Genomic DNA, 16,563 nt, shown 5'->3' with positions numbered 1-16,563 from the left:
ATGTCATTTTTAATTCAAGACTATGTGAAGAAACAATAAAAAAGCAAGCAATTTTTCTATTTACAGTAGTTCTATAGTTAAAAGCACATAATTTAAGTTCAAGGGATGTTATCTAAAAAGTGTACAATGCACTAGTTAAAACTTATTAGAATATGTGAAAAAAACAATTGCTACTCTGTAATCAGCCTATAGAACAGTGATCCAAAACCTTGCCAGACTCAAAGTTATGTCCTACTCCAACAAGTTAAATTAAAAAAGTCACTTTAGTCTTGAACTAAGAAGCCTACAAGAGGACATGGTCCACGTATGTCATAGAGTTAAAGAGTAGTGAAATAAAAATCAGAGTGGAAAGTACATGGTGGTGCATTTGAAACAGTGAGCAAAAGCCTTTTCTTAACAAAGTGGAATCTGAGTCTGGACCAAGATACCCTGTTGTAGGTTCTTTCAAGAGAAGTGAAAACAAGCTGGATGTGCCCAGTGGCCTCTTCTTGTTTACAAACTATATTTTTCTATAGTTATAATTGTATTTGGTTATTATTACAAGCAGTGAAAGATAGTCTAAAGACATTCAAGTAGGGAGCTGCGTCAGCATGCATAGGGCTGCAAAGGAACAAGTGAAGGTTTATTCCATGCTGAAAAGAGAAGAAAGGAAACATAGCTTTTCGACTGTGGAGCTTTCTTTGGGTGTCAGGCTGTGGAGCTGGCTGTGGAGCCTTCTTCAGGTGGTTCCACAGCCTGACACCCAAACGTTGTTTCCTTTCTTCTCTTTTCAGCATGGAATAAACCTTTACTTGTTCCTGTTGTCTAAAGACTACATGTTAATATCTTGTTTCTCTTTCTGTGGTGCCCCATTTTATTACAATACTATACGGTATGTATGCTCTTTTGTCTGTTTCCTTTTTCTTTATGCAAATATAATTGAACATCAATGCATGTTGCCAAACACAGTAGAGACATACAGATTTTTAATGCAGTTTTTTTTCTTTCTTAGCCTTCCTTGAACCCTGAAGGAGGAACAACATCTGACATAGTGCTTTTAAACCGTTGGAGTGTTCGACACTATCAAGTACAGCGTGGAGACATTGTGTCAGTGGTGTAAGTAATAAGTGGATTTGATTGACAATTCTTTCTTGAGTATGCAAACTGTGTAATGAAATGTATGTTCAGGTCAAATGAATGTTTAAGCCTAATGTTCAAGCATGGGAGACGTGTGTGACAGTAAAGTACACAAAATACACAAAGAGCACTTAGCAGGACTGAAAAACATAATCAGGTTTAGTACTGGGAATCAAAACTGATAATTGCATAACAACCCATAAAAAAGTATTTTATCAAGACTACTGGTCAAGAACTAGTTGAAGTACATTTTTCTCTTTTGAAAAATGAAAAACATAATCAGGTTTATATATACATAAAAATGAAAAACATAATCAGGTTTAGTACTGAGAATCAAAACTGATAAATGCATAACAACCCATAAAAAAGTATTTTATCAAGACTACTGGTCAAGAACTAGTTGAAGTACATTTTTCTCTTTTCCTAATGTGGAGCAATATTTTCAACTGTTCTGATAGCTGTGTATGCCTCTAGGTTCACATTCCTTTGTTACATTTTTGGTGTGCCTTTTCTAAAATACAACAGTCTGCAAATTACCTTTACTTTTGGTGCTCTGTGGCATTGCTCTGTTTTCCATTTGGGTACTTAAATAATCAATTACACTGTATGAAATTATATGAATTAAAAAGCCCAGCATGTCTGTTAAATCCTCAAATAATTAGCAGATCTACACATTAATCTAGGTAACAGCCTGAGGTTACATGAAGGATAGTTAAATACTTTTATTGCAATATTGGTAGGCCATTGCATGTTATGTAAAATGACGTATTGATTAGTTATTGTAAGTAGTCATTCATACTAAGATATTTGGAAGATAAAATTTGTTTTTGGTTTTGGTTTTTTTACAGGTGTTATCATTATATCATAAAAATATCTTAGCTAATCAGGCAGCATTGCCCATACTTTGTGTGTGTAACTTGATAAGGTCACATGGCAGGAAGGGCACATATTTTTTCTACTCTGTCAATGTGATCTTTCCAAGTGATGAGAGTAATTGCCCACACACTTCAGTATCTTCTAATATTTCCTAGCTTGCGACTTCATGGTATATGAATGCAAGTCTTAAGTATTCACTCGGGGCATCTTTATCGTCTCCCTGGAATAACGAGCTAGTTTTTTGTGGAAGAACAGTTGCTCTACTTGGCTGATTGAATCAGGATTCTGTTGCACTTTTATATGCCATTTTTAAAACAGAGTGTCTATTGACACAGTACTGGAATGACTTTGGGGCTTTAGGCTATTACCAAGACGCCAATTAGCGTACTTCTTTCAGTGTCTGTCAGTGTGTATTCATACGCTTTCTTTATTTTAAATCACCATGGGATGTTGAATGTGCCTTTGCTTATGAGCAAACGCTTACATTTTTTCCTTGTGGGTTTCTATCTATTTATTCATCTGTTCATTTTTATGTATATATTTAATCAACAATTTAAAGCACAAAGGGTAAATTGTTTTAATTTTATCAGAAAAATAATGTGATACACAGCATTTAAAAAAACAGAAATGTTAGCATTGTCGTTAATGGCTTTTCATTTTTTACTTTCTGGGTGTGGAGTGGATATTGTTCAGTTATCCTAATATGTGTTTTAAATGTATACATCATAATGAGTAATAGGCGATTATTTTCTACATATAGTAGTGCTGCTGTTGTTTTTCCCATTTCACTTTTATCCTTTATACTTTTCAAGTCCCTTGTTAAAAAGTGCTAGATCTAACTAATAGTAGCCTTTTCACTGTACTGTATATTCTTTTGTAAACCTATATTTAGTGGTCCAATCCACCTGTTCTAAACACACCAGGACTACAAGTTTTCACCCTTGGTACCCAGGCAGTACCGTGATGATTCTGATTTTCTAAGCTTGATTAAATGGAACCAAGCGAGCATGATTGTTACATGTATAAAAATCTCCCTTTGGGAACTCATGTCATGCGCAATTACTAGCTATGTTTGTCCAATAACTAGGCTACTGCTGCATTTTTGTTTGAAAAGAAGATACTTTTTTTTAATTTGACCTTTTTAATAGTAATATAATTGAGTACAAATGAAAGATTCTGGAAATGGGCTCAAAATATTTGATTTCATGTGTAAATTGTGAAATAAGAAAATTCATCATTTTTGGAATTTACATTTCTGCCTCAGTGAGAATAAATAACTAATTGCAGTCTGACCTGACAGTTGGATCATTATATTTGTGGTATAGACAAAAGAGGGACTGGATGATATTGAGGAAATTATTTGTGCTTGGAAGCTATTGGTAATTCTAAAAATCTATGCAGTAGTACTCTATAAATAATCATTTGTGTGTTTTACAGTGGCTTTCATAGAAATCCATACTTCATTAAATATTTTTGCAGCCTTATGTAGTTTCCAAAATATTACACAAATGTGTTTTGTTTTTCATGTTCTGTGATAGGTAGTGTTTGATTTCTTATTTCCACAGAAATGTAGATAAGATGATTTCCTTGTGAGAACCAGATTTTCATTACCTTTTCATTGATATTTGTTTATTTTTGTGGATTAAAAGTTCTGAAAATCAGATATATTGGTTAAAATCTGAAAACCTGTTTATAAACCTACAGTATGTTCTCTTCCAAGTCAGTTTTATGCTTACTGATATTGCCCAAAGATGGCACTGTCTCCCTGCAGGGGATATTCTGAACAGGTCACAGGAAATGTGCCATTAATTTATTCAACATAACCTTTTTGATGTATTATTTCCCAGAGAGTCCCAGGGAAGAGGCAAAGTGTAGCAAAAGACAAGTGAACCTTGTGCAGACATGTATAACTGTGTTCACTGCAAAAACAAAATAATTACATATGGTGTGATTTAGAAATAAAACATATAATTAACTGGGAAAAAAACAACGTTAATAAACACTTTCTGATTCAGCCCTGTGGCAGAGGGATGATACTGCTATTTTAGATGGCAGCAGTATGCATTGCTTTGTTCAAACACAGAAGTAAATGGCCACAGGAGTGCTGTGATTCACCCACACTGCTGAAGTTAATAAGAACATCTGTGGCTTCTGTAGTCCGAGCCATGGTACATATTAGGAATCAACACAAACTGTTCCTTTCGAGCATGACAGTTTCTTTCCAAAAGCTTTTTTTAAACATTTGTACTTTTTTAAAATATGAGACTGGCAAGTAATAAAATTTAGATGAGAAGCAAGCCTAGAGTCAAGCTTGAACAGATTTGTTTTTGAGCTTAAGAACAAGTACTGCAAACAGAATAATCATCAGTGTATTTCGCAGTAATCAGGGTGGTAAATAGAAATATATTTGTATATGTCATTAAATCCTGACTCTTAATTCTTAATTAAAGAATGACCTTTAGCTTTCATAATCCTTGTGTTACTGTGTTGGAAAAAAAATAGTTTTAGGATAGAACTTACCATCCTTTTGTTTTTAGTGAAAAATAAGATGACAATTGATAACAATTGAATTGCAAGGGGGCATATTGGTGGTATAAGCTAAAAATACTCTTCACATCAAGACAGCCTATATATGTAAAGTTTAAAGTTTTTAAACTATTTTTTTTAGAAAATCTGATTAAGTCTATGATTCCCAGGCATACTTCACATTCCGTTTGAAAACATATTTGTATGGACTATTCTATGCCATTCCTTGGGGTAATATCTTACTTGTGAAATATTCTTCATTTTACACAAAGACTAATTAGGAAACAATTTTTATACAAGATAAATATACAGTATGTGTGCCAAAGCTATAAAGTATATCCAAAATGCTTGATATGCTTTTAAAGAATGTCAATGCTTGACAACACAGTATGAACCTGAAAGGATTTAGGTGTAATGAAAAAGTGTAAAAGAAAACTTTGAAATATGTAACAGAATTCAACATAGCATAAGGAATTTCTATTTTGTGTTTTAGGTCTTTTCTGAGATAATGTAGACTCATATTCCAATTAAAAATAAACCTGGCATTATTCATGTTACAAATACTGTCATTTAAATATAGTATTCATGTATCGTTTATGCACAGTTCAATAAAAGGGTTTTGAAACTAAACCCTATTAATGTTGCAGTAGTAATCCGATTCTAAGGTGATTAAAGCTGTTGTAATGGAACGCAGCTACAAAGTACTGCTGCAAAATGAATGGCAACATGCCTCTAAACGAAGACAAAACAGGACAAAGGAAATAAGTATTTCTCTCCTTTGCAGTTCTCATGCTTTTTATGTAACACTGAAATTTGACTAAATGTATTTATTTTGTTGTTATTCCATCTGTAATGGGGCTCATTTGGTCCTTGAGCCTATAACTGTACAATGATACACTAAAAAAACCTCAATAGCCTTGAACTGTCCTACAAGGGGGAGCCTCAGCTTTGGAATAGAGGGACTCGTTGCCTTCTAGGGAGGTGCGTGGTTGGGAGGGATTTAAGAGACAGTGGCCGAATACTGACAGGAGTGGAGCTTTGCCCACCACACACGGTTAAACACTTTGATGTAATGAGAAATGTTCTTAGGGTCTGTATTATCAAGGAATTCACAATCCAATTCAATGTCATCTCACACCTCTTTTTCAATTGAGGACAAGTGAATCCAGATAATACTGAACCATGACCAAGCCAATTGTTTTTGCTGATGTTTTTTTTTGTTATGTTTTTAGTTGTTAAATGAGAAAGCTAAGCCTCTAAGATACAACACACTGAGCCTGCAATCTCTACTTTGCAGCATAGCTTCTTAGACAACAGCATGATGTTACCCTTTACCACATCAGGAAAAATAGCAACTGATGCTAATAAAAGGAGTGCATCTAGGTTATATTGTTCTGTCATAAGATATTGTGAACAGCCCAGGAGCTTTCACCAAATAGCAGAATGATTTGTAGAATTTTCTTTCCTAACTGTGAAACCTTTATCAGCAGTTAGCGTTTAAAATGTGCAAAACAAAGTGACCGAAAGAAAAAATATATAACTGAGAATTTTTTTTGTGCTAATCTATTTAATGTTCAGCAGGTCGATTGCGTGAACACAGATTTGAGATTGCTCTTGTTCATTAAAGCTGTTACTGCAGTTCCCTGTGGAGCACAGTTTATTTTAAAAAAAAAGCATTTTACAGTATATACACAGCATCTTCTAAAGTAAAAATGTCAAAAATTAGTATTATAATTTTAGTTATTCATTTTAAAGCATTTGCTACTGTAAATATTCATGAACAAGATAAGATCTTGATTGTTTCCTGTAATCAGATGGATTCTTAACACTTATCAGTCTAAATTCTTATCTGAGGCCAAAATGAAATGCAAAAGGGGATATTATCTTTACTTGCTTTTACTTGAATTCCACAAAAATTGGATTTATTATGGTAATCCATGAGAACAATCAATGCCAAATGATTTTTTTCCTAATTAAAATGCACCATTTGACATGATTATGTGTAGATTAATATAATCTCCTAATAAGATCATATTTAATGTCTGAGTAGATCTGGCCTGTATTGGCTATATTGTGTGATATTTCTCATGATGCCTTGTAATGTTTTTGAGTAAGTTTATTACGGGGAAAAATCAGCCCATTTTGCAATAATACATTATATGGTATACAGTACTTTAAATCTGTGTACTGAAAGTGGTGATTTAAAATGCACAGGCATTCTCACTGCCTCTTCTTCTGTCATCTCTGGTAATGCAGTGTGAAGCTGACAGATGTGAAATTACCACCATTAAAACCTTTGCTTCATACACTGCTAGACACCCTGCTGATGTTTAGTCTCTTGATAGTTTATGCTTTAGTATTCAGAAGATAAATTCCTGTCCCAGACTTCTAATGGAATCACAATTAATATTTATAAAATACTTATAAATGTTTAAAGCAAATGAAACATACTATGGAGATTTACAGTTTGAGTTTTTTTTTAAAAGAATCTGAAGTAGTTAGGATAGACATACTGCATGTCTCACAGACATTAGTTAATGGAATAACTAACATTCTGTGAAATTTGTTATTTTTCCATTGTTTGGAAACAAAATTATTGCTGTTGTAAAATGCTGGGATAAAATGTTGAATATCAATTACGAAATATATTGTGAATACTCAAGAGACTATGAAAATGGTTGCCTAAAATTGTAGTTTAGGTGGAATTACATATCAATCATTAATTTGAAAAAGAAAAAAATAGTTACTATATCATTTTAAATTAAGAATAGGATATTTTCAGCCTCTGCTGCTGCTTTCTTTATTAACGTATGTCACATTTAGTCTGGGATCACAATTTGTAAACTAGCTCACTTTGTAGCTAGCTTTGGGACTATGTTGAGCAGTCTTATTTATTTCTTTTAACAAAAACACCATAATTAGACCAATAATATATAGGCCTTGCTCTACAAAATCTTCATGTAATCTCAGTGCTTCTAATGACTTTCACAACCTGATATATTTAATAGTGAGGGTCCAACATACATTACTGAGCAACTTTCATTATTCTTATTACTTCTTATTATTACTAAAACGTGTTTACATTCTGAATCCAATCAGGTTGTATGTCCTTGTTGTATGCTCCTGGTGGCCCTTGCAATTGAAGAAACTTTTTAAGATAGAAGAAGACAATATTGAAACAGCAAATAGGAGAATCAATAATTCATCAGAAATTCTTCACAAATCAGTCAGATATTATGTACATGTTTTGAGTTCAGACTCCATAGTCACTGATTTTCATGCCCTAGAAAATAAGACAGGAGCCTTGAGAAATACTATATAAATATTATGTAGAAATATGTAAAAATACTGTATATTCTGAAATACATTCTTTAATATGGGTATAATTAAGTTTGTTTTCATTGTAGGCATTAGCTGTTCCATAGCTGTCTCTTTTTTCTAGATCATTAAAATCAAAGCCTCCCTATGTACTTGATAACGTACTTCTTATAATTTAAATTGGCTGGCAGTGCATGTAGTGAATCTGCTCATTTCTATAACTATGTAACCCATGTAACCATGGATTGTCCCTTTTTTGTAAATATTCAATTTACACAAATCTTTTTTAAAAGTCTGTACCAGTGCATGAACCCAAAGCATGTCATACTGTACCTGTCTTGGCGAGGTATATACTGTGCAGTACTTATAACATCAAGAAATATTATAAACTAACAGCTTCCTGAACTGAAAAAAAGACACTCTACCTTAAGTTTTAATACCAGTCACTCAATTTAGATTCTCTCAGTGAACACATTCCCAAAGACAGACACATCAGTTATTGTACAAACATTTTCCATTATGGTGAATACAAATCTATTTATATTTAAAATCATTTTTCTGAAGCCTCTACTGTTAATAGTGGTACAATTCAGAAGGAAGACTGTTCCAGTTTAATTTTGAAAGTAGTTGAACTGGATTCTGGAAAACATGTGTTAAGTTAAAAGAAAGAGTTATGGGAGCTGGCACAATAGCTCTTGGGTTCTAGGTATGATTTGGGTCTGAGGCTTCTTCTCTGTAGTACTTGCACATTTCTCATGCTTGGGTGGGTACTGTATTCTCTGGGTGCTCCAGTATCCTCCCATCTTCCAAAGACACGCAGGCTAGATGTGATGGGCTGCTCTATCCTCTCCTATCTCTACTAACTGTCCCTTTCTCTGTGGCCCTGTGGTGTGCAGACGTCCGATAAAGAGTGAGAGCAGATATGGGCTCTCGGCTTCCCCTGGTGCCTTGTGCTTTGGGGATCAGCTCTAGGTTTCTGTGGCTCTTGTTAACGCAAGTGATTGTCCAGTGATGGATAAGTGTGGGTAACTGTACTATTTATGAAATAAGAAGTTGAAAATGTGGGGGAAATGAAATTTTATATACTAACATAGAATCCTATAGTAATAGTGCAGACGCATGTAGAGAATGGTGTAAAATAGGGGCATCAGTGATGTATTTTTGTTTTTCTTCAATTTTGTTTGGGATCCATCAACCATAGGGTGCTTGGTAAATGTAATACCAGGGTTCCAATTACCATATTGTAATTTGTCTTTTGTAAACGTCTTATTCTTAGATATGCCAGAAATGCTTTGGACATTGTGCTGAAATAAGGTCTTAGTCCATTCACTCCCACTTTTACCATTAAATTATATTAGGTTTGACATTCTCTTTCTCAGTTCATTCCTCAACACAAGTTTTATGTGTAACATTCAAGCGTGGGGTGTTTACTGGCACTGATCTGGCTTTCTGTCTGGTGTGTGGAAAAGCTATATACATTACCTGCAGGCGTAATTGACCTCCTATAAAATGAAGAGCCTGCATCCATCATTAGTTTAGCACAGCAGTTCCAGATGACTTTTTCTCTTGCATGTAAATCAACAGCAATCACATATAGATAATACATATCAAACATTCATTATTTAAGAAAGCCTGTTATAGTGTTTTAGTGGTGTTTCATTCCTTGTATTAATTTAACCTGATTATTTTTTTTGTTTTTCTGAGTTGCATTTTAGAATTTAAAGTAATTTTAGCTTTAATGTGCAAAAAAGGTAGAGTACTTTACATAATTTTAGCCATTTAAATAGTGGAAGTATAAATAGTTTATCAGGAAAAGTGTTTGTAGTAAATACAGTAATAGTTATCCAAAAGATTGCATTATTCAGAATGATCTTGCTTCTATCTTATATCTTAAATATCTAGACCACCTAATAATATGCCTAATATTTTGAGGCTTATTTTTGTGGTTGCTTTCTGTATGTTCTTTTGACACTTTTGTAGTTTTCTGAGAATGCATAGTGGGCGGAATACTTTTTTATTGCTTTTTTAAGTCTTTTAATTACATTAATTACGTTTATCTGTATTTTCTCAGACTGTCTATCATGTTAGGGATGTACCTAAGTACAGTATGCAAAGATTCTTTCTTCAGGAGCGAAAACCAGCCTTTGACTACATATCAAATTGTTCTTTAAAAGTAGTTAAAAATGCCATTTTGTCCATACTGATGCTTTTCTTTTAACTCAGTGAAATGGAAATGTGTTGTTTGATTTACATAATTATGTCTAGTCCATTTCTTAAACAGAGACTATTTCAATTATACATGACATTAAATATATCGTACAAAAATAGTCTAAATTTCAGAGGGGTTCATTAGTTTACATTATTTATGAATGTGTATACTGTAAAAGCCAGTTACAAGATATTTTAATTGATGAGTGAGAAGAACAGATATTTGGACATTTGAAATGCTGCATAAATTAACCCCATGAGAAACAAAATCAGAAGTCTTATAAACAGTTTTCTTCACTACTCTTTAATTGTTGAGTTTGTAAGACCCACTTGGATCTAGAAACGGGATGATTTTTGGAACAGTCACAGCATATAGGAGTGAACTCAAGCTTATAAAACAATTAAGATTTAGTGGTTTAAATGGTAAATTACAGATATCCACTCCTTGTCTAGTAAGGACATTCCACTTTGCAACTCGGATGCCATAGATGCTCCAAGGATTGTAGAACTTGAAAGTAACATAGACATGGGCACTAAGGAGAAATTATTTTCAATTAGTCTCATAATGTGATATAAGGCTGTTAACGGTGAAATGACTACTCTGCATTCTGCAAGGTCTCTCAAGGGTGTTTAACTTGTTGTGTTAGTAGACCTGTTTTCTGGTGTCCTGGCTTTGAAACGTGTCTGGGGATTGGACATGAAGATGAAAAAAAATAGAAAAGATAAAAAATTCAAAACATGATGGAATGAGACCTGGGAACAGAGAGCAGATGTATAAATCAGACCCACGTGAAATATTTGATGAGCAAACCATCTCACACAACCTACCAAACAGGTGTTTTAATTGATCCAGCTATCTCAGGTGCTTACTTTATTCTGTCAAGGCTCCATTTTACAATTAAATGTTAAAAATGCTCAATTAAGTACAATACTATTGTTAACATTGGTATTACAATTCAGTAGCATGTTTTACACAGTTACATTTTAATTGGTAATAATGCTGCTACACTGCATTAATGTTCTAGATAATAGCTCTAGTATTCCACTGCCTTAACTTTAAAATTGAATTTAAAAAAAAAAACAAAGGCTTGTCATTAGGTGCTTTGCTTTGTTAATTTTTATGGGTTAGAAGTGCAATAAGAGATTTGTCAATGTTAACACTTCAGTTTTTTGAGATTCTAAGTGTTGCACATCAGGCCATATCAAAGTCTCCATAAGAGACATCTAATCAATACTGTATAAAATGATATGTCTATGAGACTGGTCTTTGTTTCCAGTAAACAAACTTCTTGCTTAAGGATTTCAAAATATAATGCCCCAGTATTCCATTTTTAACTTTTAACTTGATACTATGGTCAATGTAGCCTTATTGTAAATATTTCCCAGCAGTGCCATAAGGTAATAATGTTGTTCATATTATAGATACTGCATTTTTTCTAAGGAGTTTAATTCCATACATACTGTACCTTTATGGTCTAATATGAGACTGAGGTAATATCGTAAGCTTTATACCAAGTCAACCCTAAGGCCATATTAGAAAATGGTCTAATGAGGCAACATAAATATTAATTGCTGGGTGTTACTGGAAGAATCCTTTCAACAGTTTGTGCTTAAGCTGGTAAAGTGAATTGTGCTTATTCTTCAAAAGAATTCATTTAAACTTTAATTGCTGGACTTAAAACTGAAAGGCCAAGCCATGGATGAATGAGAATGTGCCATTAATATGTTTTCAGTGCAGCTTTATTACTTTTGTGCCATATATTTTATTCATGACTTAGGGTGCAGTCCCGCATTAAGAATTACTGGCAAATAGAACAAAATCACAGAGGCCATTACTCATCACACTTCTTCTTTGCCTCAAAGTGGGACAAATCTCTGCCCCATAGCCTGAGAGAACAAATGATAATGATATGAGGGATCATTTCAAGATCTAGATTCTTCAGATCTGTAAAGCCTCAGTTATCACACATGGATGGAGCTCTGGAACTAATTTTTATGACATTGCTATCTTACGGCTACACTAATTAAATCACCCCACAGGAGGGTCAGCTTTTTTTCCTTATAAATTTCTCCTGTTTAACATGAGTGAACTGCTTTAGCAGAAACCATTCTTTATTTTTTTAAAATGTGAGTATTTGGCCCACTGCTGAAATTTGGGGTAAGTCACAGTTTATAAATATCTATGCATCTACTGGAGCTGGATAGTACTTCACCTTTGAAAACTCCTTAATAAATTAGGGTTTCCGTAACCCCTCTTGGAATAAGTAGCTTTTTGATAATGGTTGGACACTCAAATAAGCTGGTTTCCTTCATTGCAATGACTCATGTTTTTAATGTCTCTTGAGGTATACACTAGTTCATATGTCCATATTCTCCAATTGGTACTGCTGTGTTGCTGTTTACGGTTGTCTTACCATTCTGCCATATGGTTCATCACTGTCTCCTCCTATTCTTCTCTGCTTTGTAATCTTAAATATTTGATTGAATGTTTCTCTCTGGATATTAGATGAATGCTACACTTGTTTAAATTTATTTACAGGTCTCTTAATGATAAAACACCTCCATAACATAAAAATGTATTGCAGATCAAGGTGCCTTTTTATAATATAAGATGTACTTGTTACAGACTTAACATTAAAAGTGTAACAACGGTTTCTGGGTTAATGTACAGTACAAGTAATTTCAGTTTGCCACAGCTAATGACTGAAACAAAATGCAGAGAATGCAGAGAAAGGTGAAACCATCTACCTTAGTGTTTTCAATTTCAATTTTTTCTGCTTGACACATACACTTGTTAACACTGCCAAATACAATGTTATGTTATTTGCATTTTATTGATTCTTCATTTCTTTCATTCGCTGCTTTGTTTTCTGGGCAGCAGTGGTGTAACCTCTTGGTCAGGTCATAATTGTAAATGAGAATTAGTTCTCAGGTTACTCATCTGGTGAAATAAAGGATTATTGTTCCCCCTTTTCTTGACCATCTGTAAATCACAGGATCAGTCTGTGATTTTTTATGTTGAATGTGTGAATTGGTTTCCTGTTTTTTAAACATTTTAAAGTTGTGATTGTTTTATTTTAAAAAATAAAGAACATCCTGTAGTCCTGTAGCTATAGTTCAGAAAGATCATAAAACAACAGGTAAAACTTGGAGCTGCTATAAATTGGTGCTTTGGTGCTGATACTGTACATATCAACACGAAGCATGAAAATGGTGGGAATTCCAAAGACTGGGAATCACAGCAAAAGTATTATGGGATGAGAAAGCCGTATGAAGTTTAGAGTTATAGTAGTTTCCTGATAAGTTTTAGAGGTGTTTGGTGGCAGATAGTGAAATCAGTTAACATCTGCTGATGTTCAGGCACTTTGAATTAACTCTTATTTTAAAAAGGTGTGTGATGTAACATGAGAAATGTTAAGATGGTCAGAAAACATCAAGATACTTGACATTGCCAAAAAATAAGGTTTGATTGATTGCTGTGTCTTTGTAAAGAAGTGCTTGGTTAAGTGATTCCTTAGCTGTAAAGGATGGGGAAAATACAAGTAATTATCTTTAAGTAGTACAAATAATTAACTTTAAGTCTGAAACAGTTGGATGTAAGATCATTCTTGCATTGGAAAATTGATGTGTGGATTGAGGAGAATATGCAGAAGGATGTATACCTAAAATTTAACATTTGTTTAATTTTCTTAAATTTGGCTTTTTTGTCAATTTTAGGTTACATCTACACTTCACCCATTAGGTTTTTTCCCAATTGTATGCCCCTTTTTTATTCAGACAGGTACACTGAATGTTCTTAGAGATCCAGCCACACAATATTTCAATATTTCATGTTTTACATCTTTTTAAATATTTAGTAGCATTTTTATTTTGCCATTTTCTGTTATTATTCATTCCCTATAATTTAAATAGGGGGTGGAATTAAATTGGTTTAATGTAAAAATGGGATCTTGGTATTTATAACCATCAAACCGGGAAATAGTAATATCAGCTGGATACGTGGTTCTCTGCATGCCTGGAAGATAATGTGCTTATGCCAGTACATGATATCCCATTTCATCCTGTGGCATCTATTTTTGAAAACATCGAAGAAGATTAATGGTAAACAGTTTCAGAGCATATGTCAACTTTAAAAAATAATGAACTTTTATTTTCCCTTCATACAATACAGAAACTAAAGCTGCAACAGATCTTGCAAGCAGGTAATTCCTTTGGCATATTTAGGACATGAAGTACAACATTATAAACTGCTGTGTGAATAAAAAATCTGTGCTTTAATTTAATTATTTAAGATCATTATGTTAAATATGTTATTTAAATTGATTGCTTCCATTCTAATTCTATTTCACAATGGATATAAATACTTTTTTTCTGAATTAAATTAAACTTTGAATATAATATAATTATTGTTGTTATTATTATTATTTTTATTATTAATAATAAGTGGTATAAGGACGGAAAAATAAAGTGTTTCTATAAACTAATAGATTTATGGAGTGCTAAAATGACAGATTAATTTGGACATACCTCTGCTCAGTGATTTGGTGGTCCTTTGTGAAGCAAATGGTTTTCAGCATTACAGAAGAATAAAAGGATTCTGTTATATAGCTTTCAATAGGCAATGTATCTTGTAATTAATTATGTAAACTATTTTTGAATGCCATCTGTACACAACATGACAGTCAATGCATGTTGAAATGTCAGGCACAATTCTTTACGCACTTCCTTCATATGGTACTGCTGTTAAATGCGTTGTAAAAAGTTGAGGCAAAGTACTCATCAACAGTGTTACCACAGGACATTTTCAAGAAAACCCAACTTGTTAGTCTTCTATGGATATTACTTCTTTGACCTTTACACCAGTAATTAGGTGACTAATGTGGTCTATAAACCAATTTTATGTGGGAGTTGTATGACTAATTTTCTTTCATACATTTATACATAAATGAATAGTGTCAGGAATACTTATTGAGTATGCTTGGTTAAGGTTGTGAGGGGAAACCTGGATTTCTTAGTAATTCAGCATGAAAGTAACCCAATTGATACATGTTGTTGTTCTCATTTGTTAGGCGCAGTTGGCTTAGCAGAGGGATGAATGTTGATTGTGTTTTGTGTACAAGTTTGGTGTAAGCCTTCGTCTGCTCACTGCAACAAGCTTTGGCATTTCTGTAGAGATGTGAATAACATTGCTGTGTTTTAAATAAAAGCATAAAACCAGGCTAATTTAGAACTCCACAGATTATTTGGGCATCACTTCTCTCCTGTATAATTTATGCTTGGCACCTTTTTCCACCTCAGCGTTTCAGCGTGAATATGCTCATCTGTTTCTTGGTTATAAAAAATTGCTTCACAACTTGTACATTGTACAATGTGAAGAAGGCAAATTAAGAAGCAACATTTTGATCCCCTTGGGATCAAGGTCTGGTATTTGGAGCTGTATTTAAAGTGAAAATAAGTAGGGAAGAGGGCTGATGGGTAAAAGGTTTACAATTCCTAATGTTCACAATATCACATCTATTATAAAAGGAATTCAAAAGGATGAATGGAGCAAGAGATCTAGTAACCTTGGTAACATATTATTTTAATGTGAGCAACATCCCATAAGATCTGCAGAAAATTACTTATAATAGAGTAAACCAGGAAAACTTAATGTGAATTCTAATGGCATGATTGTCATATATGAGCTGCATCTTTTCAAAATCAAAACTAATTTAACATGTTTTATGTTGGTCTGATTTAATGGTACCTTTAAAAATTTTGTAATTTAGTTTTTTATCTGAATACCATTTTTTAGAGATATCCATTGATAAAGATAGTACCTATGGTACTATATCTACTAGGCAAAACATTTCAAAGTGCTGTTACAAATAGGGAGTTTACATTTATAAAGAACACTAGAAAAGAGAACACAGTAATCAATAACTAAATTAAATAATCAGAACCCCCAGATTGTAAGGATTTTACCATGAATAAACCTGAGCGGTTAGTATAATTAGAGGCACTTGGGATTTTTCTTCAAAGCACAGCTTCAGTAAAAAGAGTAATAAAGCAGGCACACTGAATTATAAATATTTGTTTAAATATTGACAAACACACCCGCAACACTCAACCTAGGTGGAGGCCTAAGTCCCAATCAACCAGAAAAGCTCCACACTGCTATCAAGTGTTCAAATCCCGTATGATACCTAATACAGCTGCCTGGGCTGAAGGAGGCCTTCTTTAGCTCAGTCGACTATATCCCTGTTGAGCGACGCCGGAGACCTGGGTTCGATCCTGAGGTAGGGGACGAACTGGGGCAGGAGCTGAAAGGGCCGAAACCCCAAGAACCCGAACTCGCTACACTATAACCTGGAGTTAAGTCTCTCTCTATATACGTGGATGCTACTAAATGAATGGGAACCTTCAACAAATGCAGCTTGACAGGACAGGCCTTTTTTAGCACAGGAATTCTCTATACAGGAAATCAAAGTTTCTTAAAAACAAAATAATGCTAAGCTCACTTAACAAGTTTCAAACACT

The 16,563-nt window shown here is 33.7% G+C and overlaps 1 protein-coding gene across 2 annotated transcripts in view; it reads left to right on the top strand.

Moving 5' to 3' along the window:
- The window catches only part of immp2l (inner mitochondrial membrane peptidase subunit 2), a 447,639-nt gene that overhangs the window by 50,644 nt on the left and 380,432 nt on the right, over positions 1-16,563 (top strand). For both annotated transcript variants that reach the window (XM_006633412.3, XM_015352689.2), the window contains exon 3: positions 992-1,095. In XM_006633412.3, the coding sequence (XP_006633475.1) occupies positions 992-1,095 (104 nt within the window). The remainder of the gene's footprint in view (positions 1-991; positions 1,096-16,563) is intronic.

This window comes from Lepisosteus oculatus, chromosome 7, assembly GCF_040954835.1.
Source record: "Lepisosteus oculatus isolate fLepOcu1 chromosome 7, fLepOcu1.hap2, whole genome shotgun sequence".
Lineage (NCBI taxonomy): Eukaryota > Metazoa > Chordata > Actinopteri > Semionotiformes > Lepisosteidae > Lepisosteus > Lepisosteus oculatus.
Note: the sequence above shows the minus strand (reverse complement) of the source record. Positions and strands in the feature narration are given on the sequence as shown.